This window comes from Cinclus cinclus, chromosome 6, assembly GCF_963662255.1.
Source record: "Cinclus cinclus chromosome 6, bCinCin1.1, whole genome shotgun sequence".
Classification (NCBI taxonomy): Eukaryota; Metazoa; Chordata; class Aves; order Passeriformes; family Cinclidae; genus Cinclus; species Cinclus cinclus.
In genome coordinates this window covers 46,996,004-47,019,861 of record NC_085051.1, presented here as the reverse complement: position 1 = coordinate 47,019,861, position 23,858 = coordinate 46,996,004, and the positions used below count along the sequence as shown (strand labels likewise).

At 38.4% G+C, this 23,858-nt stretch overlaps 1 protein-coding gene across 1 annotated transcript in view; it reads right to left on the bottom strand.

Moving 5' to 3' along the window:
- LOC134045575 (ras and Rab interactor 3-like) overlaps positions 1 to 23,858 on the bottom strand; it is a 155,059-nt gene that overhangs the window by 61,128 nt on the left and 70,073 nt on the right. Inside the window, exons 12-17 of the mRNA XM_062495398.1 lie at positions 19,463 to 19,629; positions 17,939 to 18,053; positions 15,711 to 15,823; positions 15,042 to 15,107; positions 13,394 to 13,543; positions 3,278 to 3,423 (exon numbers count right to left, since the gene is read on the bottom strand). Of these exons, the coding sequence (XP_062351382.1) occupies positions 3,278 to 3,423; positions 13,394 to 13,543; positions 15,042 to 15,107; positions 15,711 to 15,823; positions 17,939 to 18,053; positions 19,463 to 19,629 (757 nt within the window). The remainder of the gene's footprint in view (positions 1 to 3,277; positions 3,424 to 13,393; positions 13,544 to 15,041; positions 15,108 to 15,710; positions 15,824 to 17,938; positions 18,054 to 19,462; positions 19,630 to 23,858) is intronic.

Below are 23,858 nucleotides of genomic sequence, written 5' to 3'. Positions count from 1 at the left end.
ATGCATCTTGAGCACAGTAATTTCCCTCCTGAAAAGCATCATCTCCCTCAGCTGGAAAGTGTATCCCTTATCAGGGCTTGACAGACAGCAGGGATTTAATAAGACTGATTTGTTTCCAGCTGCCTGAACTGTCCCTTTCCCATTTAAACACCACATCTCACTGGTTCTGGTGGGAGTACTCCTTTTCTTTGAGGAGTACTTTGCATTGGGTCCAAGACTTCCCAAAGCCAACAGGACTTTTTCCACTGATTCAAATAATCTGAGATTTAGCCCTTTACAAAAGAAGGCTCTTGAGAAATTTTAATGATTTTTTTTTCTCAATTCAAACCTGAACCTGGTAAAAGTTGGTATAAGATTTATTTCCTGCATTGCAGAGATGTATGTGTAGCCTTGATAACACAGCTCTTGTGGCCAACTAATAACACCAAGGTCATGGTTTTGATCCCTGTATGGGCTATGCACTCAAGAGTTAGACTCAATGATCGTTGTGGAATCACAGAATATTCTGTGATTCTGTGAAAACTCCCATTCCAGCAGTAGTAATGGTTTTCATAGCATGCTTCATAGGTTCTCTGGTCTGCTCTACACAGGAGATCAGACTAGACAATCAAAACATTCCCTTCTGAAGCTAAAATCTGTGAGCCTATGAGAATGGTTCAGTTTACAGAGTCCTCCGTGCTTGACCTCTTTATGTCTACATTCATCACATGAAATCTGTCAGCTGTGATGTGGCTTTTGTGACAAAAAAGACATGCCACCAAAAGATGTACAAACATTACTTCATTAGGTAATCTGGTGTCTCAGAAATGAGAACCACTGGAACCCATCCCTGATACCTGAAACTGTCATTTTCTTAAAATTGGATTCAATATTTGCACGGAACATCTCTGTCTCAGCTCCTGCCTGCTCTACTCATCATATCCTCCATACATTTGCCAGATGTTGGAGTGAAGGCATATATCTTTACACGATCCATGGTCACCATGGTCAAGCAGCTCACATTTATCCAGATGTTTTGTGATCTCACCACTTGCTTGTGTTCCTAGGAGTTAGCCTGACTCTAAGTGAGAATTAATGGTTAAATGTCCCTGCTTCCTACCCATAGAATTTTGAAAGAATTTGATTAGATTGATTCCTATCCAGCCCCCAGCTGCACTTCTCCCTCATTCCCCTCTGAGCAGCTACTAATTCTGGAGGTAGATTTGTCCCCCGTGTCTTTCTGACGTTTGACAGATATAAATCAGCAAAACTTGTTTATGGATTTACTGCATGCAGAATAGACCTTAGTGCTTACTAGGAATGAATGCATGGATATTTCCAAGTTGCTGGGGTACTTCCATGATAATTTGCACTGCCGTAGTTTCTGTGCATGTGAGTAAGATTTCCCTTTTAACTCATGTTAAAACTATGCTGAACAGAGGGGAAACCTCAGCAATTTCTCATGCAATTTTTGTGTACAGAATTTTAAAATCCTGTCTAGATTCTCCATCAACACTTTGCCTTAGGTTACCATTTCTTTTGAAAGCTATGAACTCCACATAATTTGTGCCTAATTCAGTGTAATCATAACAGGAAATCAGCTAAACACAATTTAAAAATGTTTCTAATTCTGTAATGTGTTGGAAGCCACAACACACGCATGCTAAATTGTAATTTTGAGGATCTTCTGCAATATTATAGCATGTAAACAGAAACAGTTAAATGAGGTTTTAGACCCAAGATCCTTTTCATGACTGGGAGATAGATTGGAAATAAAGACAATCAGTTAATGAAATAAAAGATCATTCTGTTAAATTGTTCAGATGCTCAAAAACCTATGAAGAACGCATGCAGCATGCCCATTGATGCTACAGTATTCCTCCAAACACTTGATTTACAGTCCTAGCCTAGGGTGTATGGCTTGTTTACTTTCTCCAGAAACTCAAGACAGAAAAGAAACCTTTGTAAGCACGTGGCTCCTTTGAGACATCTCAGAAAAAGATAAACTAATATATCTTCCAGTTTTCATACTTAACATCTTAACTGTCACAAACGCAAGGAGTATCTGCCAAGTGCAAACTCTTTGGTTTACCATATATTAAGTTCCTCTTGCCAGTCTACAGGGACTGGATGCTTTCATTGTTTCCTGATAGCTGTGTGGTCTTTGTCCTTCAGTGTTTGACATTACATGGAACTGAGGAATTATACCTTGAAACAGGAGTGGCATTGTTCCACATAATGCAAATAATTGAACAAGGTAAAAGCAGGGTTCTGCCTCCATCCGCCCCTCCACGTGTGTATTTGGGAACAGTGCTATGGTAAAGCCATCACACAGTGGCCTGTCAGCAGCAATTTCCCCCCCTTTTTGACTGAGTGTACTCTAAGTAGGGCAGCACCCTCAGCAAACGGAAATGCAAGTATCCCATATCTATCCACCCATCCACACAGCTGCCACTACTGGATCCATCACAGAAATATCTGGGAGCTTTTATGGAAGACAGGCTAAGTGTGTTAGACAGATAAGAAAATGTCTTGGTATCTGGTATTATTATGGTTTTCCAGGGGAAAGGGGGGAGCGGGTGTGACTGACAGTTTCAGCAGCTATGTAATTTTTCCCTGCTTGTTTACAACAGGAAACAGAAATGCCCAGCTTCAGCATGGGCTTCATGATACAGCCAAACCTTGGGAGGATTCCAGCCTTATCCTGGAATCCCAGTAGCCTGCTGACTGTCCTCTGCATCAAAACCCATTTTCTCCCCCACTGTTTTCCCAGGATTTGGTCCTGCAAGGTGCAGTGTTTCAGCCAGAAGCAAGGGAAGCCTGTAGCCTTTTCCTGACAAAAAGTACACTTGAATTCTCCTGGGAGTCTGGGGACAGGGTTTGTGTGCACACAACTTAGTGTGCAGGCACTGAAGTAACCATCAGCTCATAGGGACGAGCCCTTATCCACTTCTGCATTTGAGCAGAAACAAAGCAAGCCTCCCAGAAAAGCTTTGTCACATTTCCAAAACCAAAGAAGTTATTTTTTTCTGTCATTTGCCCCAAACTTCAGCTTGGGATTCATCCTTCTTCCTTAAATAGCCAAGGTTCAAGCTAAATAAAGGTATTGCAGTTTGTTTTTAGCTGGTCAGTTAAAGGAAATACTATAAATTGCAACAGAGTCATGCTACACCATTGTGACTGTGTAAGCAGTAACTCAGCAGTCAGTTCACAAATGCACCCGGGAACTCTTTGTTAAGTAGGAAAAGGACAGCAACAGTTATTAAAAATGAATAGTCACTAAAGATTCAGGACTTACCCTGAGTCATTCCTGGCTCCCTTCTCTCCTGCTGATGTTTTCATTATTACAGCAAACTTTAAGTCACTTTCTGTATCACAGTGGCTTGAGAGTTCCTCGGTCAGAAAAGCAATTCCTTCCCATTGCTGAGCAGAACTTCCACATCCTTAGGTTTTGTATAGAAGATGGTATTTCAAGGACGTGAGGGGGAAGATGTTTAAAACCAGCTTCAGGCTCAGTAGTATCAGAGGGCAGAGGACTAAACAAGCACTGAAATGAAAGCAAGCTACCAAGAAGATCCGATTTTAGCCTCTCTTATTTCTACTTCCTGTATTTATATGAACGGGGGATTTCAGGAAGAGGCAGTCTTTGGTGGTCAAGGGTGTGCGTGTGTGTGAGTGTGTGTGTTATAAACCATTTTTAGTAGTCCAGGCAGGTTAACCTTATTAGAAAGAAGGGCCTGAGACTTTCAACTAATTTGTTTCTCTAACCTCAGTAAGTTTCACAGGAAATAATTTTTCAGACTACAGGTATATCAGGAGGCAACGGAGCACAGTGAACTTTGTAAAGGATTTTGTAAGGCAGCAAAGCAGTAAGTCTCCGTCTGCAAATTCCTGAAGCATGTGTATTTCTACTGCTTGAGTAACTGGAACCAGATGGAGCTTGGAAACCTTTATATTTACACAGGACCTGAGAAAACGAAACGTCTAACACTGGCGGAGGACAGCTTCGCAAAAGCATTCCCAGTTAAAGCAAAAACCAATGGTAAGGTGGTGTGACTGCTGGCAAATGAACAGCTATCCAGGCTGGGAAGCTCCCGCCGGCTCGCTGCACGTTTGACCTGCGGTCACTGAAGCGATCGAGGGTTTGCAGTGCAGGAAACCCGACCGAGCTCACAGCTGTGGAGGCTGGGGGCTGACAGATGTGCTGTCACACCCCGCTGGTGGCAGTCCTCCTTGGCAGCCCAGTTGCTCCAGAAATACTTGATGCCAGGAGAATACATAATGGAAAACGTAAGGCAGAAGTTTAAAGAGGTGGAGAAGAGCAATTGCAGGGAATGGAGTGGGAGACGAAACTTTTTGCCCCTTTTATCTTTACAAGGAATTCCTCAGCCTTCTGAAAATAGACAGTGCCACAGAGTCCACAGCAGAAATGCCAGGGAGCTGTCAGTGCATTGGCAAGAGGGAAACTAGAACTCAGTGTAGAACACAGAGCCAATTCTGCTGGCACTGACTTACAGAGAGTCAGGGACACTTTTACCATCACCAAGTCACACCTTCGATGCAACACAAGACAAAGTTTTCCCTTTATTTATTTTTTTTTTAATGAAGTCTGTAACTGCATTTCACATTACAAAATTTCTCTTCTAGCTTTTACATGGATTTATCTTAGAAACTCTATTATCTTAGAAAGAGCCTTACTGAACGACTGCATGATGGAAAATTCACCATCCTTCTAAGTAAGGTATGTTAGTGCATAATTGTTGATATTATTTAAATTCAAACCTAATTTTTTGCCTTATCTAGCTTTTAATTTTCAGCTACTGTATCTTGTAATGCTCTTTTCTATTGTATTAAGGATCTCCTTGCTTGAACTCCTAGAGTAATTTTCAGGCAATGATGAACTCACTCAATGAAAAATCTAGTCCTCTTAGACAAACTGGTTGGCTGAGATTCACTCATCCCTTACTGCACACTTGTCAGATCTCAGCTCTGAATCTTTCTGTGGGTTCTGGGTTCAGCGGTCCAAGAAAAAAAACATCTTCTAGATTCCTTCACCAGCTGGGCACCTTTAAAATGCACCTCAGGTATTGGCATGAGAACAATCTCCTACATGCACCACACAAATTCAACTCTACCCCAGTTTCCACTTCCCACCCCTGCAATTCAGCAGGGACCAGGCCCACTCAGCATTTGCCCTTGGTCTGCTGGAAAAAAAGGTTTGCCGAGACAAAAAATGCAAAGCTGTGCTGCCTGCATGGACCTGCTCACACAGAGAAAACTGTTCACACAAATAGGCAACCATGCTAGGCAAAGATTTTGCATATGCAAAACACAACAGTTAGACAATTCAATTTATTATTTTTAGGGAAGAAGGAAAAAAAAATCACTAGAACTATTAAAAAGGTCCAGGAAAAAATGGCAAAAATACAGAATACAAAATTCCAGTATTTTAGTGCTATCTCAGTTTCATGTGATTAGAGTGAAATCTTTCACACTATTTCTGATGTAAAGAATGCAGTTTCAGGAATCTGAAGTTTTGAAATTTGTTTTGTTAAAGATATTGACCAAATTAAATTTTTAAAGTCCCACATTTTCTGCAAAATACTCGATATTTCTGTAAGATATTTAAAATAGGAAAAAGAAGACAAATTTTGTTCAAGCTTTACTAGGTGTCTTTTTGAGCCACAGCTTTGACAGGTTTAGCATGTGACAATGTGTTCTAGAATCACACTTTGGAAGGAAACAATTACACAAAAGCTAAATGACAAAATAATACCTAGTTACTTCAAATTGACATTCCTCTGTTATAAATCCAAGCCAAATGGAAGGAAGTCATGTCTCTTCTAATACTGATTCACCCTTTCCATCTTAAGCCACAGCATCCTGCAGCCCTTTTTAGTAGTTTTATGCAGCTGGGTTGGAAAGGTTTAAAAATGGCTTATGAGGGAAGCCATTAAGTACAATGAGCACTTGAGCTACAATAAAGGGCTTTCAGAATATGCCCAGATTACATGACAATTCTGCTTTCCATACAGTAGGGAGCAGCTGCATCAATAACATGGCCTGTGATAGGAGCCCTTAGGAATTGTCATGCCTATTGTGTCACTAATCCATAGATTATGTGCCTTTTATAGAGCCTATTACATAACAGATCATGATGGGTCATCGTGTCAAAGATGGAAGGATTAAATGAAGAGGCACTTTCCACATTCAGATTCTGATTTTTAAAAGTTAATTCTGTGTATAAGAAGCAATCTTCTTCTTTGCCCAGCTTAGAAAAAAATAGCATAGAATACACTAAATAATGAAATCTTTTGCAGAAGTCAGAGAATGCAGAATATCCTTTTTCTCCACTTGCATACGATTTTTCTGTAGATTCACAAAAGCCCACAGTGGCTAATGCCAGGTTTATATACAGCAGTAGGGATTTTAGTCTCATGCACAGTGCTTAATAAAAAGATCAAGATTTATTTTAACGTGAATCTCCTGGTAGCAAACTGGCTAGGAGCATCCATGAGAATACTTTGTCTAATGAAACTGTTAATATACCAGGCCATGAGATGAAGTAAATAAACTCTTAGCTCTCTTTTTCCAAGAACTGCATTTAAAGCTTTTCCAAGACCAGCACAGACTGCACCACATCTTATAGACAATAAAGCAGGAGTCTCCACACACCCTGAGGTGGACTACAGGGATGCTGGAAATGGGCAACCAAGGGTAAGGAGTATCTCCAGAGCCCAGGGAACTAGGAAAGGAAAATAGTACTTTGTGGTCTTTGGACCTTATTTTCAGCCTCTTATCAGCATGCAGTACTCAGTGTGAACCTGCTGGACACCAATACACCATAGGACGAGGCAGCCAAAATGCTCTTGAGCGGGGTTTTTTCTGAGGCTGCCAGAATTGCTTCTGGATCAGTGCCTCAGTGCAGCAAACTGTGTTCTCAGCAAACTGAGTTCTCAGTTTTCTAGTCCCTAAAGAGCAAATTGTCTGTTTCAGAATTGCTGCAAATCAAACTGATACACTTAACTCACTCCAAATAATGGCTTGATCCAGGCAATATTCCCTAGGATACAAAAAATGTGGGCCTTCTGTCACTCAGTTCAGCAGGGTCCAGATTTCATCAAAAACATGCAGACCCATGTCTTATCTGGGTCCCAAAATTTTATATTTTTAACAATATATATAAGAATGTTTTACATCTACTAATCATCTGAGAAAAAAAGAGCAAACACCCTGGTTCATATAATTTATTGATAGTGTACATATTTTCATATAGTGCATTATAATACTGACTGCTATAATCTTTATAAATGCTGAGTTAACTATTTTTTAAAATTCTCACAACAAAAATAATCAAATATCATGCCAACATTTTGTAACAAATTATCACATTAAATCCATTTGGATTTCATGACATATTTATCTGTACAATGGACCCCATATCACAGAGCATTCACAGTGCATAAGGTCACAGTCATTGGAAAAATAAGTAACATGAGAGATTTCTGTTATTTACAGTTTACAAACCCATCCCTTTCTGTTTTCAAAGTAAGCAGTTCTAGAAGGTTTTCACAATATTTAAAGAGTTATTACACCTCTGAAGGGTGCACTGCAAATGCCTGCAAGTATGAAACACAGGTTTTTCCAAGGTCCAGAAGTTATTTTAGTGACCATAAATGCTTTCAAAGAATTTCTTGCAACAGAGGAGATACCATGAACCAAATTCTATGCTTAGCTCCACTGATACTCATTTGCGCCAACTACCAGGACATTAATGAACACTGTCACCACTCCCAAGAACATGAAGGCAAGAATTTGGTCATAACTTTGCTGCAGTAACAGGCATTTGAAACACAGATCTTGCTGGGGAAGTAGATTTACAAGTTTTCTTTGCATACAGAACTGGTATATGAATAAAGGCCATAATCCTTCTCCAAAAGCCCTCTGAAAGGAAGCATCTCAGCTGTTATTAATCTTTCTAGAGATGTATATATATCTGTTTGATTTTCACATGTTCTGATACCTTTAGAATTTGTGACCATGCCTAGTGCTATAAACCAATCTTATTTGCTGTTCAAGTTTATCAAGACCATCTCAGTGACAGGACAGCAATGATCGCCTATATTCTTTGTGCAAGTGAAAAACAGGATTAAATTCCAACTGGCAATTCTTCTAAGAAAACATCCAAATGGCATTAATTTCCCATAATTATTCACTTCTTTCACACAGTGTACCGTATGGTAGCAAGCAGAACCACGTGATGAACAAATCGCCTCAATCACTACACACCTTGGCCTGTGGAGAAGCAGCTACACACATCTCACGTGTCAGGACAGGCATATACAGGATATCACAGACTGCTCTGGGGAAAAAACCATCAGGACCTCACACGTGGGAAAATGTGAGAAAAGTGCACGCTCAAGTTATTCAAAAGGAGGCTTTTAAGTATGTACACGATAGGTCAGAAACTGGAATGCACGCATCAGTCGAGTGATTTCTCTTCTTCAGTGGGACACTGATCACTTGCATACAGACTTTTCCAAATGGTTCAAGGGAATAATAACGGGTTGGTACAGATGTTTTAGTTACATCACTGTAACTAAACACTGTCATTTACCTGTGCAACCGTCACAAAAATCTCACCATCCAACAAAATGAAAAATGTGGCATTCAGACTCATGGAAATAGAAAGAAAATTGTGCAGCAAATGTATGAGCGGCAGAAACACAAATAACAGAGAGATCTGAAGCTTGCAGTGACAGGACATTATGCTCCAAGGTGATGTACTTCAATTAGGAAGATTCTTTGGTTTCACCTGGCTATCAAAGTTATTTTAGTGTCTGTTTCAGATTATATAATGTCTGATCCTTCCTTGGCATGAATAAACAGACAGTATTTCCATAGCTTAAAGAACTCTACCAAAACCAAGTAACAGTGGGACAAAAGTAAATGGCATTACAATTGCAAGAAATCCAAGAAAGAAAGACAACAAAACTCATGAGGCATTTGTGCACCTAGAGCAAACACGTTACAGGAACAAGTGTAATTAAAGCCAAATCACAAGGGAAATGAAAGACAGAATAGAATCTTCTCTATAATTGCTAAGTATTAGATTAGTAAAGACCTTTGCCATTTGCTTACACGTTGATATAAAGTTCACGAATATGATCTAAAACCAGAACCTGAATTTGTTTGTTACAGCTGCAGCAAGCATATAAAAACAAAATAAAATTGGCACGCCAATGACTGAATCAGGACAAAGATGGATGACTATGCTGTACCTGTTGGGAAGACTTAAGGTGTTCTTCTAGGCTAGACTTCAGCCCAGAGAGAAGCCCTTAGACCACCAAAGAAACATTAAGATATCTGCAGCTTATTAGATTGAGACATGCAGATCCTGAGCTTGAAATCTTTACTCAAGCAATACTTTACAATGCAGTACAATTGTTATGGTAAATAAATGGAATCAAACACTGCTGAACTCAATGGAAACACTCCCGGTTCCTTGCTACAGACAGGATTACACTCCATTGGTCTGTCTGTCTATGTGGAATTGTGCTACTTCAGGGCAACTGCAGCACAAAAGAGCTGCTAAAAGCCCTCCTTGGCCAGCTGTAACTTAGTTTTGATGCTGCTCATACACAAGGGCAGATGCACATTTGAGAAGTCTGAGACAAGGAACAAGTTCTCTTATTTACAAGAGTGGAAATCCAAAGTGATATCAGCAGAGCAGACGTCCACAGATTCTCATCAAAACTTTTAATCTGAGAAAGAAATAGAATCTTTAGACTAAAAAAACAATAGAACATGGAAAGAACTGAGTACAGTAAAAAGCCCAGAAACCATGCTCCACTGTGATCTTAGGACACAATCCAGCAAGGCACTTGAATAGATGCTTAGCTTTAAAATGGAATCAAACCTATTGAAGTTAAGCTTTGCTGGATATGGGATATCTTTTTCTGAGTTGTGTTACTTTTCAGTGTTAGTATGCTGGCAAATTTCAGATCACACTAACAGTTTTCTCTCTCACATCCACCAGCTTTCTTTTCACTCTTGAGCTGAACATTAACTTACAGAACATTGTGACATACATTCCAAACTCAGCCAGCTAACTTTTGCAATGGTTAATGAAACAAAATGGCTACAAAATGTTATAGATACAATCTGAACAGCTGCAGTATAGAATTGTGCTAACAGTGGAGAGCCAAGCTCAAATCACTTCTAGACTAGAAAATGGCAAAAAATTTAGTGGTTTCCTGACCACACAAGCTAATGTTTTTCTTTTTTTCTTTATATATGTGAAAGGCACTAGTCTGTTATTACTCGGCAAGAGCCTCCTGAATTACTGATACATTCTGATGTGGGTTTATCTGCAATGTCAGTCAGATCTTTCTTGGACCATTCAGTTTACCTGCATGGCTTAGTGTATAACTATTTATTTTAGCATGTGGGCAAGGACTACTTAGGGGCTTCTTAAAGTATTTCATACGATTATGTGTCATCAAAACCCTGACACAGCATCTCATAATTCTTTGGCAAACAATACATCCTGGGTCATGTGGTGGTGTCAAAGGAGAAGCCTACTAATGTTATTGATAATGATAAGCATGGCATGATATTTGTCTCACAGCATTAGATGCAGATGAGAACACCCCATGAAATGCAGCATTAGAATTCAATATAAATTGTCCTGAAGTGAGTTTATGTTTCAGGAAGAGCTGTAGATGACAGGAACCAGCCACACACTGTAAGGGTTGTTCTAGATTCTGAGACTGTTTCTTGCTAAAACATAGCACTGGTTTTCTGAAGCAGGTGATATTCAGATTAGGCAGAGTAATTTTAAATAATGTGTGAAGGAACTGTGGAATTAGCAAACAAAATTTGTGCATATTTGGGCTGAGTCAGCTGCTACAGAAAAAAATGGTGCCCATAATCTTCTAAAGTTGCCTGGCTCAGAAATATGAAGCTACAGTACAATTTTCCAGATCTGGCACTATAAACTTTGATGCCCTCATCCCTGTCAACTCAGCTGATCACTGTGCATTCAAAACCAGATTTTGGAACTACTCTTCTATTATGTAAAGACAACTGAGCTGCCTGAACTGTGCACAGGAGAGCAAATGTTTGCTTGGAGACAGTTCTCCAAGACCACAAAAACAGAATGTAGGAAAAAAACCCATTTACACAGCCTCTCTCTCTGCCCCTTTCAGTCTCATATCTAAACCATCACCAGATTTTCAGCAGTGAACTGTCTTCCTGAAAGACAGCAGGAGAGAGAGTAAGACTAGAAAGGGATATTCCTACAGTGGTGCAGCAGTATGCTGCATTTTCACAGCCTTTGTGCAACAGACTCAAAGATGAACATGAATTCCATGTCCTCAGCTTTATACTGTAGCAAAAACAACGTGAATGCGTGGAAATGGGGTCACTGGCATACTTGAGATAAAATGTCTTTACTGCCATTCTTGCCTATCCAATAAAGCATTTTAGTAATGCCGTATTTGTGTCCATCTTTAGTACTTAGTTTAATGACATAACTACTTAATTAAGGTAAGAAACCCTAAATGGATACTAATACTGACATTTGTAACAAAATGTAAAGTAAATAACAAATGTGTTGCTCTTTTTCTCTTTAGAATCACATTGAATGGATCCAATTCTTAAAAAACACACCAGTGGCAGCATACACTCTTCAATTTATCCTAAAATAAGTTTTAAATAGTTTTAATTGTAAACTCATTGCCTGGTGTAAACAGTATTCTGCAAGTCAGCTGGCTAAACATAATTGTCATACAAGTCGAAAAGAAGAAACTTTCCGAGTAAGTGCTTATTTGCTAAGTTTTTATAGTATATTCTCATTGACACAACTTTTTATATATAGTCTTAATGGAAAATATTAATAGATTTAAAAACATATCAACTGTTAGTTGATAGGTCTGGTTTGGTTTATAAACATTAAAAATATTTAAAAATCTATGTATAAAGGTAACTGTGCTTCCTTAGAAACTTTATGTGATCATTCACATACAGCTTCAAAATATTTTTAAAGTTTAGTAGCAGTTTAAAATATGCTGTCTCAGTGATTTACAATTATGTCACTGCTAAAATGTGGAATGTTACCTGCTATTTTAATACTCTGGGCTGGATCTTGCTGTCAATTATATCCAGAGTAATTCTTTATATCAGATTTATGCTGGTGGAAAGGATATCAAAACTTGGCTTCTACTTGGGGTTAAAAAGAAGTATATCATGTTTCAAAACTTGCATGCAATCAAATCAAGGACCATATTCTCTTGACAGACTTGCTTTTGTCAGGGTGACTCTTATCTGCACTGCTCCGTGTCAGACATTCATCTTCATTAAGCTTCTGGGAATAAAAAAAATGGTGAAGAATACACCAGCTTCTTGACTGATTAAATAAGCTTATTCTTCCCACCAATCAAACTGAATCAAATCAAATCATAATCAGGGTGGGTTTTGTCATCAGAAAGTCTGGATTATGTTCAGTTACTACTCCCAGCTGGTAACAGTAACTGATAGTTACTGAGCACCCAATTATATTTTATTTCTTTAGTTTCTTCTAAATTTACACAATGGGCTTACAATGGCCAATGAAAAGTTTTTCTTGTGGTGTAATATTCCACAAATATCAGTTTATATCTATGTATACAGCATTCCTCATTAACAATAAAACATATTTTTCAAGTATAAATTTCTGCATGTAAATTCTCTTCTTCGGTATGCAGTTACTCTGACTTCTAGTGTGCATCATCACAAGTGATACAACATACAACCATTTCCTCTTCTTTCTCTGCCACATTGTCCACTGAACAGAGTGATAAATATCCAACACTGCCATCAAAAACTGTCAGTGCAGTTTCTCCATAAGCAGAGCACTTGAAGGGGGAAATGATCCTCAACAGTACGTGCCATAATATGTGCCTTGGACTTTCTTGTCCTGTAGTTTAAATATTCTGACTGAGCCAAAAAAGGTTCTGAACTTGCCTCTTATCCTTCCATGGAAAGTAAATGTCAAAACCAAAAGAACTATAAAGATTTTTCTCCCATCCTCTTGCTAAACTTGATGGTGGTGGTTGATTGTCTGCAAAAGGAGAATGAAAACCACAACAGAATGCCCAGAAATGGGTCCTTTTAGAGTTCTGTGTAAGATCGATGCAGCTTTATGACTGAGCAGCAATATCCAAAGATGAGGAAAATGCTTTGGTTGCCTTCATCTAGCATGTAAAAAGAAGGGTCTGCTTTCCTTCCATATAAGTAAAAGTGCTTGTTAGCTGATTAAGCAGGAATGACACTCAAATCACTGATGGAAAGAAGGTAGAAATGTGAAATGCCTCCTGTCATTTACAGCATGTGTTATCAGAAGAATTTCAGTCTCTCTCCTTGTTGTGGTTTAAAGTTCTTCTCGGCACATAGGGAAGTTGACAAAAGTGAAGACATTGAACTCTATCATTATAGATAAACACAGGAAAATAGCATAAAGAAGCAACACGTAGATGCCTAACTTCCTGTCGAGTTTCCACTTATTCACATGGATTCCAAACACCTGCAAGCAAACACAGTGTCAGTTAATTAAGTTCTGAAGGAGAACTTCTGGAAACAACCATTATAAGCTAAAAATGACAGTCTTTTGATTTAGAAGTCTTGCAGGCAGACAAAAGTATATTCTGTTCTGAGTCTCAGTTGTCCTATGACTGTTTTACAAAATATTCAATGAACTAAACTAAATTAATTAATATCCCTCCCTCAAGTGTTCCCCTGCAAGTCCATAATATCCCAGTAGTACACCAGCACCTAATGCCCATACTTTCAACAGCTTCAGAAGACTTGCTGTGCTTGCTCATTTGCTGAGCTGTAGAACTAAGGGGTTATAAGTTACAGGTAGCAAAGCAACCAAGTCCTCATGAAAGCATCTATTCTTCCATGGTGTTCAGTGCCTCTGAATTATTATTAATTTTGCTCAAAACCTTCCACTGAGTTTGCTGTGAGAGGGTCTGTGCAAACCAGGGTACTTAGCAGAACAAATGAGACAGTAATAAATGGCTCAAACTGAAGTGATCTGGCTTCTGCTAAGAGACTCTCTTCAGAAAAGCATGAAGTCATAATCCTCCCATTTTTTCCCAAAGTGCTGATTAACAACATGCATGGAGCAATACCAGACACAAATATCTACAGAACACCTGTGCTGTTTCACAGGCATTGTGCAGTATGGCAGGCTGGGGATAAGAAATGAAAACACATTCTCACACCTTATAGATCAGATGAGGAAGTTTGTAGCAGAGTGAACAGCCCTGGTCATTCTATCACTAAAGTCATGCACAGGTGATGTGAAGCTTTTCAAGACTTAGTCATGCAACAGTGTGAAACCTCCAGTGGTGACCTTGTCCTCTACAAAGTCTCCACAGGCAATCAGTGAAAGACGTTAGTATAAGTGGATATTTTTATACCTTTTTGATTCCTTATACTTGATTTGATTCTTCCTACAGAACGTTCCCTGGGAGTCAAGCAGGATCAGACCTTAAGTACCAGCAAAATTGATTTTTCAAACAGAATTACTGTTTCACCTTAAGAAGTCATGTGTTGCAATGGTGTCATATGCTGAGTGACATTTAGCATGTCTGTTCCAAGTCCTGGGGCTCACAGTCCTCACAGACTAGTCTTCATTAAGGGTTTAGGCTACAGCATTTGATTTTGGAAACCAGAGACAAGAGCAAAGGATGATGAAGCATACCAGGTCTTGTCTCAGCACAGAGACAAGCTAGGGGTATGGACACAGGACCACAGAAGTACTATTCTAGTATACTAACAATTTCAACACTGCCACTGAACTCCATGGGACCTACACATATCCAGCATCTCTTGTACCAGATGCCAGATTTCAGTCCTCACTGAGGGCAATGGTAGCACTTCAACTCATAGTATTGCTAAAAGAATGAAACTTTACAAGAATCAATGCTAAGCATTTCTATTTTATCCTTCTGTAACATGTAAATATCTAACAAGCACTTTCAAATTGAAATAGATGTAGATGCTCTAGTACTTACAGTAAGTGCCACTGATCCTAGCAAAAGTCCAACTGAATAAACCAATCCTTTGCTGTTTATTTTAACCTGTGGAAATCAGAAAAGACTTTTAAAATGCTGACCATAAAATTATGCTTTGGCGATCAAAATTCAATTTACCAATTTAAAGTCCACCTTCTGCTTTGAATAGTGCCTTACATATTTTAAACCATGCAAATCTGTAACAGACGTATCCTAATGAAGATCAAGGAATCAAACCAAATGTAAAGTAATCCCATCTCCATTAAAAAAGAAGTGAGTATTTACAATGGATTTTATGTTAAAAATCCTCAGAAGAGAGAGATATGCTGTTATTCTGATCTTAGTGACAAAAATCCTAAGGTACATGGAGACAGGTTTACTGGAAGCTGTGTAGCAAGAAAATGGTAGAGCCATGAACCATCCATGGCAATAGTTTTCTGCTACACAGTGTAATGCACTCCAGTTGACAAACTGAAAACTAATTTCAGCTTGTGGAAGAAGAATTGCTTTCTTAACTAAGTTCCTTAGCAAAGAAATAACACTTATTTAGCAACTAAAAACATGATCAGCCAGTTGGTTTTAAATTTATTCTATTTGCATGCTCTCTTTTTAGGATTTTTTTAAAAATAGAGTGAAAGTGCAAATTAAAGATTTGCCAAGTATACATACAGTTGATCCATAATCAATCGCCATGGTCTGCAAACCCCATGGAACACCAAGTCCCACCAGAATGTCAAAGACGTTGCTCCCTACTGTATTGGATACTGCCATGTCACCAAGGCCTGCAGAGAAAAACCAAAAATACAACTCTTTGATAAAATCAAAGTATATGGCCTTTACTCTGTGTACTGGAGGAAATTAAAGGAGAATGATCTGCATTAATCCAATTCCCCTTGAAATGGCCAGAGTAAGAGAGACAATTTCCTTAACATCACTGACTTCTTAAAAAAACGTGAGAAGTTGCTCACTCCAACTACATCTTCCTCGTGTGTTGCAAAGCCTTTACAAGGTGTGTGGTATCCATGCAGTACCTGAGGTACATGTCAAATCCTTGTTCTAGGTAGCCTGCAGCCACAGGGAACCTAAAGATTATGTACTGCATTCAGTATGTGGGTATGTGACCCTAATTTCATGTGAATGAAAGAGATCCTGAAAATAATCAACCAGATGATAGTGAAAGATACTATGTGCTTCTGTGGGGCTTAACCAGTAATAATTTCACTTCAAGAACAGTAAAATAATACAGGAAAGGAAAAGAAAGGTAAATGGTGGTAAAGTACCTATATATTACTCAAAATCTACTTCTAATGCTCACCAGTGGCTGCCATTTCATTCTGCACCAGTGTCAGTGGATATGAAGAAGGCAAAATTCTTCTCTGTCCCTGCTAACCTCCCTTAATCCTAACTGGCCTAATTATTTAATCACTAATACTAATTGAATATTGGAAAGGAAGGAACTGAAAAGGAAGAGGAACTCTGACATAAATGGGACATGACTCAAAAATAGTTTCAGAGTAAACAGAGTGCAAGCAGACACTATCATACCATAAATACATGATCTTCTAGCAGGAGTCTGCTGAAAGGTAATGCTTTGGACCCAAATTATGATAGTGTCCATCTATACCTGTCTGCATTCTGTCACTGAACAACCCTCTTGAATTCAAGCAGTGCAAAGTCCCTGTAATTTCTTTAATGGCATTGGGTCCCTTTTTGTCAATCTAGTGCTTACCTCTTAACCTTCAGAGCAAACAATCTTTGCAGTATTTTTGTCTAGTACAACAGAAGAACTAATTTAAAGAAGCAGTCTGTTAATCTAAAAATGTAACATTTTCCTTGTTCTTGAAAAAAACCTCTTCACTTAAATTAATACACATGCAAAATTAATTTAGTAGGAAGGTGGTTCCATAACAAGTCTGAAGACTTTGTTATACTGTTTTTGTGAGAATATTCTGCACACAAGAAATAATGCAATATGGACAATTATATACTTTAAATATATAACACTTTTCAAGCAAGCAACATTTAATAACACTACTATCTCAAATTACAAAGGTGGGGCTTTTGAGTACCCAATTTATCACTGCAAAGCCCTTGTTTACCCAATGATGTGTGCTGGAGATATCATAATCTGATTTTAAAAAAAGCTACAGGAATTGAAATAGTGGAAAATAAGAAAATTAGGTCTTTTTCTTATTCTACTGTTGTTCAGAGGATCACACTGTCAGCTCTAATGTTTCTCAACAACAAGAAAGGGTGTTGCTACCAGCGTTTTACAAAAAAAACAAAACAAAACCAAAACAAACGAACAAAAAAAAAGCCATAAAGAAACTTAAACAAAAGTCAAAGATAAATGAAAAGGCCCTTGATAATTTCATATAAACAGCTGAGGAGGATTTAGATGTCAGTAATCCAAAACTCTTTCCAGTGCAGCTACTCATATGTTCCAGTGGGAAAGAGGACTGCATTTGGATGAGAACTCTGCTTGGAGCAACACTTCTGCCTCTCAAACCACTTCACTTCCTTGGATTTAAGAGGCCTTCTAGAAACCAGTACAAGTTTTACATGGAAAAGTGATGGCCAGTATATATTCTTTGATGTAGTTTTTAAAAGCTGATATTCTAGTTTTGTCTATGACTTTGGTCTTTTTACCCTAACTGACACATACCATGCATGGGACACCTGAGGTTGAATTGCCTTCTAGAATTCCCATCCCAAAAAGCAAAAGATAATTTTTTGGTTCCTGATAATTAGCAAACTTTTTTGGCTTTTAATAAGGTGTTGAAACAGTAAAAGTTAAAATAAAATTATACAATTGCACTGACAATTTATGTGTATGGAGGAAGCAACTCACAGAGCACATATGTACGATTGCAGTTATGCTTCAGCAGACACAGTACCTTGTCTTGCTACTATTAAGCTGGCCATGCAGTCTGGGACACTTGTTCCTGCAGCCAGGAAAGTAATGCCCATGATCACATCTGGTATCCCAAGGGTGTATCCAATCACTGTCACCTGAACAAGGAGGAAGGTAGATTAACTTATCCTATTTGGAAAGTCTCCCCATTCCAATATAGTTGTGGCATACTCTTAACTTTGATTTCTGGTGTGGACCCTAACAGGAATAGACTCAGAATACTTATCCATTTCTGCTAATTAAATACATGTGGAATAACCAGCCTAAAACCAATCCTGTGCAAAGGAAAAGGACTTTGGGTCTTATTATTCAACATTCCCATGGACAAACAAAATCTGCATTTCCTGTTTTTCTAACATGACATACTGCTGTTTTAAGGAGATACAATCCAATCTGTGTCTTTGGGGCTTTTTTGGTTTCCACAAATGGCAAGATTCTCACTGGTTCTTCAAAAGAACTGCAACCAATATTATATTGTAATATAGAGGCAGAGATATAAATAACTTCTTATAATACAACACATGAAGAAAGAACTAGTTTCTTGCATGACTTCTCATATAATCCCGAAGTGAGCATATCTGGTTATATTGTCCCCTGATATTACAGCTTGAAAAGAGCTTAGAAAATCACTGAAGATTGCAGCAGAGCTCTTAGGACAGGGAACTGTATTTAACTGGAACATCCAAAGAGGGCTGAAAAAACATCAAGAAAAGGCAGCTGAAAAGGAAAGAGGCTTGTGAGAGTGAAAAGCCTGAACCAGGGACAGACAGCTGCTTCCCTGCTGAGACTGCTAAGCATGGAAGTTTTCTAGGCTATGTATTGTTTTCTTGAAATAGCTTGCCAGTCTATCACATGAGGAAAATTGGACCCTTCACTAAAAAAAAGGTGTATTTTAGGAACTCACTGACAAACCTTATCTTCAGAAGCAAGCAGAGAGCCAGGGACAGAAGTCATAGAATGATTCTCTTGCTGAGATTGGTAACAAGGTACTATGGTCCCGCTGCCTCTTAAAGAAGTATGGCCTGCAGCCTTAATGAGCACCTCTCTCATTTGTGAAAGGAATATCTATATATGGAACCAAGGTACAGAGTATGACCTTCCAAAGGACATATAATACGATAAAAATATGTGGCTTTGGCTGGCAAATCAATTTCCTATACACAGTCTATGTCAGAGGATCGTTTTAGAATGCAGAAAGTTGCAAAAAGTACATAGAAAACAATCTTTCATGAGAGGAAACAAAGTGGTTTTCAAATGTCTGACAGGCATTCGAGGAAAGTAGAGATGCTCTCCACTACCTTCCTGTACTTCATTGTGCCCTACACAGTAAAAGCTCAATTATTTCTGCAGAAAAAAGGCAGCAAAAAGCTAAAATTACAATAATTATTGTATGAGCTGAAGAACTGCACTACAATTACAAGCCTTTCTTTAACAAATGCACCAAAGATTTTTACATACGTTGAGGCGCACATTTCACTCAGTGTGAAGTCCTGCTACATACACTTACCATCCACACCATGAAGTAGGAGAACAAGGCAATCCAGAGAGTGGAGAAGATGAATGTCAGCATAAAGCATTTCTCCCAGCGTGGTTTGCTGCAGTTTGGAATTGTGGTAAACAGCAGGAATATCAATGGCCACGTCAAAAGCCATTTAATTTTGTTCATTTTTCCATCTGTGGGACAAAGGAAAGAAAGAGTTTAGCTTTCCCAACATATCCCAGGCTCAGTTACGCCTCTTTGAGCAGAGCAGACAATCTCAGAAGGATGTTTAAAATCGTCATGTCAGCTCATTTTCCAGGGTACCTTTCAACTATATTTGGCCTTGTCACTTTTAGCCAAGTTCTACATGCTCATCCAGAATCTTCTTATAGTTAAGCTGGCCAAGATCTATGTAAATTCATGGAATAATTACAATGATTTAAAATCACAGCTGATACTAAAACCAAAATTAAGTCAGGTTTGTTGCTCTTTCAAATGTACTACTACTAACATAGAATTTTATAAAAACTCTGACAACAAAACCAACCAACCAAAAAACCCCATCCTCTCAACTTAACAGAAATATTGAAATCCAAGTGGTGAAAATAATTTGTACATTCTGTGCAGCAACAGAAAACAGAAGCACAAGACCCAACCTATGAACATGGCAATTTTTTCCCACATGCCTCATTGTCCTAATTTGGGCAGAAGTTTAAATAAACTTATATTAGAAGATCTAGAATTGTTAAGTCTCTCCATCTGCATACAACACCACCTTGAGATGATAAAAGAAAACTTCTGGAGAAGGAAGCAAGGTAGTGACTTCCCTTGTACAGCTCTCCAAAATCAGCTGGTGAGAAACACTGGAGAACCGTCATCCCTGAAGACTGGTAAATACTTTGTCATTCTTTGTGATACTTTAATATCTACAGGATTGCAAATGTAATCTCAACACATAAAACAGAATTATTTTATAACTGGCCATAAGTAAATGGGGTACTATTTATACAATTCATGAGGCATCCTTCAAGTAGGATGACAAATTTGTCTATCGGGTTAAGTGATAGTATCACAACCAATATTGTGGCAATTCTGGCTTCAGCTTTCTTTACACTGTGTTAGAATTATGCTAGAATTAAGTAGGGGCTCCCATCATTAACTCATAATGCTATGCTTAAGATCTACTAAAATATGCTGTTTTGAATAAAATCATTGATCACATTGAAGGAAATTATCAGGTACATCGTCCAGTGAAGTTGTTTAGCTACATTATAAAGAACAGTTACTAACCAGATCATATCAATTTCACCAGTAATTTTCCTTCAGCAAAGACTTTGGGATTTACGATGCATTTAACAGGAATTTTTGTTAGTGATTTTAATTGGATTGAACTCAGTTCTCCGGACCAATGTGCACCAGGACGCAATGAAATTTAATATTTTACATTTAAAAATTAAAACTTTTACCATTTATGAGGCTACTTACTAGTCTAATTTGAGTCCAAATGTAACTCTTTATTCATTTACTTTTGCATATATTCTAGAAGTAAATTTTCTTGCTTGAGCTATGAAACGGCTTTCTAATTTGAGATTCCCTTGTGAATTTTGAGATGCTATCAACTCAACAGGAAATCTTAGACTAAGCTTTGCTCTTTATTCCCATTTATAGATTGTGACTGTGGAACTTCTAATGCATAAAACTACTGAAGTGGCCCAGGGTAATTTCTAATTCTAGACTTTTACATGTCACTGAGGCTGTATTACAGATTTTACAGGGAAGACCTTTTTTTTTCTCTGCTTACATATACTTCCACACAGATGTTTTTTAAAACAGTTATCTCTTACTGGTTCTGTCCAGGAAATGACACGTCTTGGCTCACTTCTCTCTTTAATTGTTAACAAGGCTGTAAATATTCTACAAAATATTCTATGACAATATATACCTCCTCCTGCTTAATTTGTTACAGTTTGGATTACTTAAAGCCTCCTAGATAGTTAATTTGTACTCTGTGTACTCAAATTGCTAAGCTTGGTTCATAGTCCAAGTCATCAGCATGGACTAGGCCAGTAATACCCTCAGCATGTAATTCCAAATGCAGGGTCAGTGGATGACTGATTGAAAAAACTATGGATCCAATTCTGATCTGTGTGGGTGTAATCTGACTGACTTTGATGCTGCCACACATAGGCAGTCCCATTTCCCTTTTCAGTAATATAAATAAAAGAAACAGTATTGCCTTAAGAACAAATAGAGTCTCTGCTGGGGAATATGCATCGTGTCTGGCATCCTCTTCAGTACCCTGCATTACTCAAACAAATGCTTAACTGAGAACACATAATACCTTACCACCAGCACAGGTATGTTTGTTCATTTCCAGGAAAACCAAAGCACTAGTGGAGGAGGACTTGCCTTTCCATTATCGTGGCTGAGTTTGAAAGGACGTGCGTCAGATTAAAATTCCTGGCTCGATTAGGGGTAACATTTTAAGCACACAAGATCCTGAGCTCAAAGTGCTTAGGCTAGATGGTTTGTGTAAGTGACATCTGCATTCGTTACACAGCAACTAGACTTGAGACTTTGGAGAAGAGCAGTGTGCAGTTCTGGGGTTTGCTGGGTTAACAAGGGAAGGCAAGTGGCCACCTGCGGTTAGCCTGGAATAGTTTGGAACCACCATGGCCAAAGCAGCTTACTTGACACATTCTACATTGGCTTCTCTTTTGTGTTTTGGTTTTCTAGCTTTTAAGGCTTTTATATAAAAGTTTATAAGTATATCTGTCCTTGGTTTTACCTCAGGCCTTTTTATTCAGTTCCTACTATTCTGGGTCATGGAACTTGTGCAGCACACAGGGCTAAAGAAGTCTACTCTTAGGCTGTAACTTGGCAGTTTTTAAAGGCCTTAGTACATTTAGCAGCAACCTCAGTGGAGTGAGACTTTATTTCCTCAGGAAACTGATGACTTTATTCATTTGCGTTATGAATGCATAATCAATATATAGCATAAAGATGCAAAATATTTTTTTAGCTCTTTTGAAAGTATTTCTTTTGCTGTTCTGCTGTTTTGGTTTTGACCACCCACTCTAAAAATAATAATTTAAAACATTTAATGATGAAGTTGTTAAAGTGAAGTATGCTTATAGCTCATGAAAAACTGTTTGACAACTGTTGAGTAGCTCCCTAGTACATCTGCAAGGAAGAAAATCCTCTTTCCCATTTAGCCCATTATTCACTACACAGCTGTTCTGTCCCATTACCCCAGGGCAGTTGTTTTAACAGTGATACCACCCATTCCTGTGAGCCCTGGGTTTAAAAGCTCTTGCAGCAACCCACACAACTGAGGAAAGGTGTATTTTGCACCCCCTCACAATAATGAAAACATACTGCATTATTACAGAAGGCAACACTGGTCTGCATTCTGTTCACATCATCCGGCTGCAAAAGAAGATGAGAGGTTTTTTGCAAGGAGCTGTTTTCACTACTTCATACATCTATTTTTTCTGTTTCCACAGATATTTGAAAGCAAGAACAGCAAGTATGTCAGAGAGGTATCACCTCAAAAGAGCTCAATTACAATGTTTCTGAAAATGAAGTGGCAGCCCTACCACAAAGAGCTTTGCTAATTTTCAGTGCATTCCTGGGCCAGTCATCATTCCAGATGTTATGCTTACAATAATTACTTTCACATACAGATAGTGTTCTGGTGAACAAAGACAGCAACACATATTACAGCACTGAGAAGAAACAAGTACTTCCTTAAGGTGCTAAAGAAATCACTTCTTACAGAAAAAATAGGAATTCTACTTGCAACACTTGCAGAGAGCAGAGAGGAGCTCAATATAAAAAGAGTGAAACGACATTTGTGTTTACCTTTAGATGAGAAGTGTACTCCTGAAGTAAATGTGCTGATTGACCCCAATTAGCATTTTCTGGTTTGCAATTTACTCTATTTTAGTCTGCAATATGGAGCAGCCTTGTATCACACCAGTAACATTCCCTTGGTATAAAGCTGAACCAGAGGCTCAAAATTAAAGTGCTCCAAGTAATAATGGGCATTTTGTCCATGGGACCAAGCTAGAGCTAGACTGAAACAGAACTTCCAGAGGCATACAGAGCAGACAGCCCCCATGTCCTAGTAAATAAGCTGCAGAGGAAACACATTTTCAAGTTTAAATGGAGTGGAGCCTGTAACTACACCATCAGGAATTACATCTAAGTTACTGTAGTTATTTAAATTTGATAGCTTTTCCACTTAGTTTTCCCTTTAAGAGTGTGTCAGCCAAGCACCGATCTCAGATCACACATTAGTTCAGAACATGCCTAAACCTTCCCAAGAGAAAAAAAGCATCTCCTTACACAAAGCAGTGACTTAGCTGACTGATCTAAAAAAATTATAACATCCCTGAAAGGCATGAATCGATTTGGCACA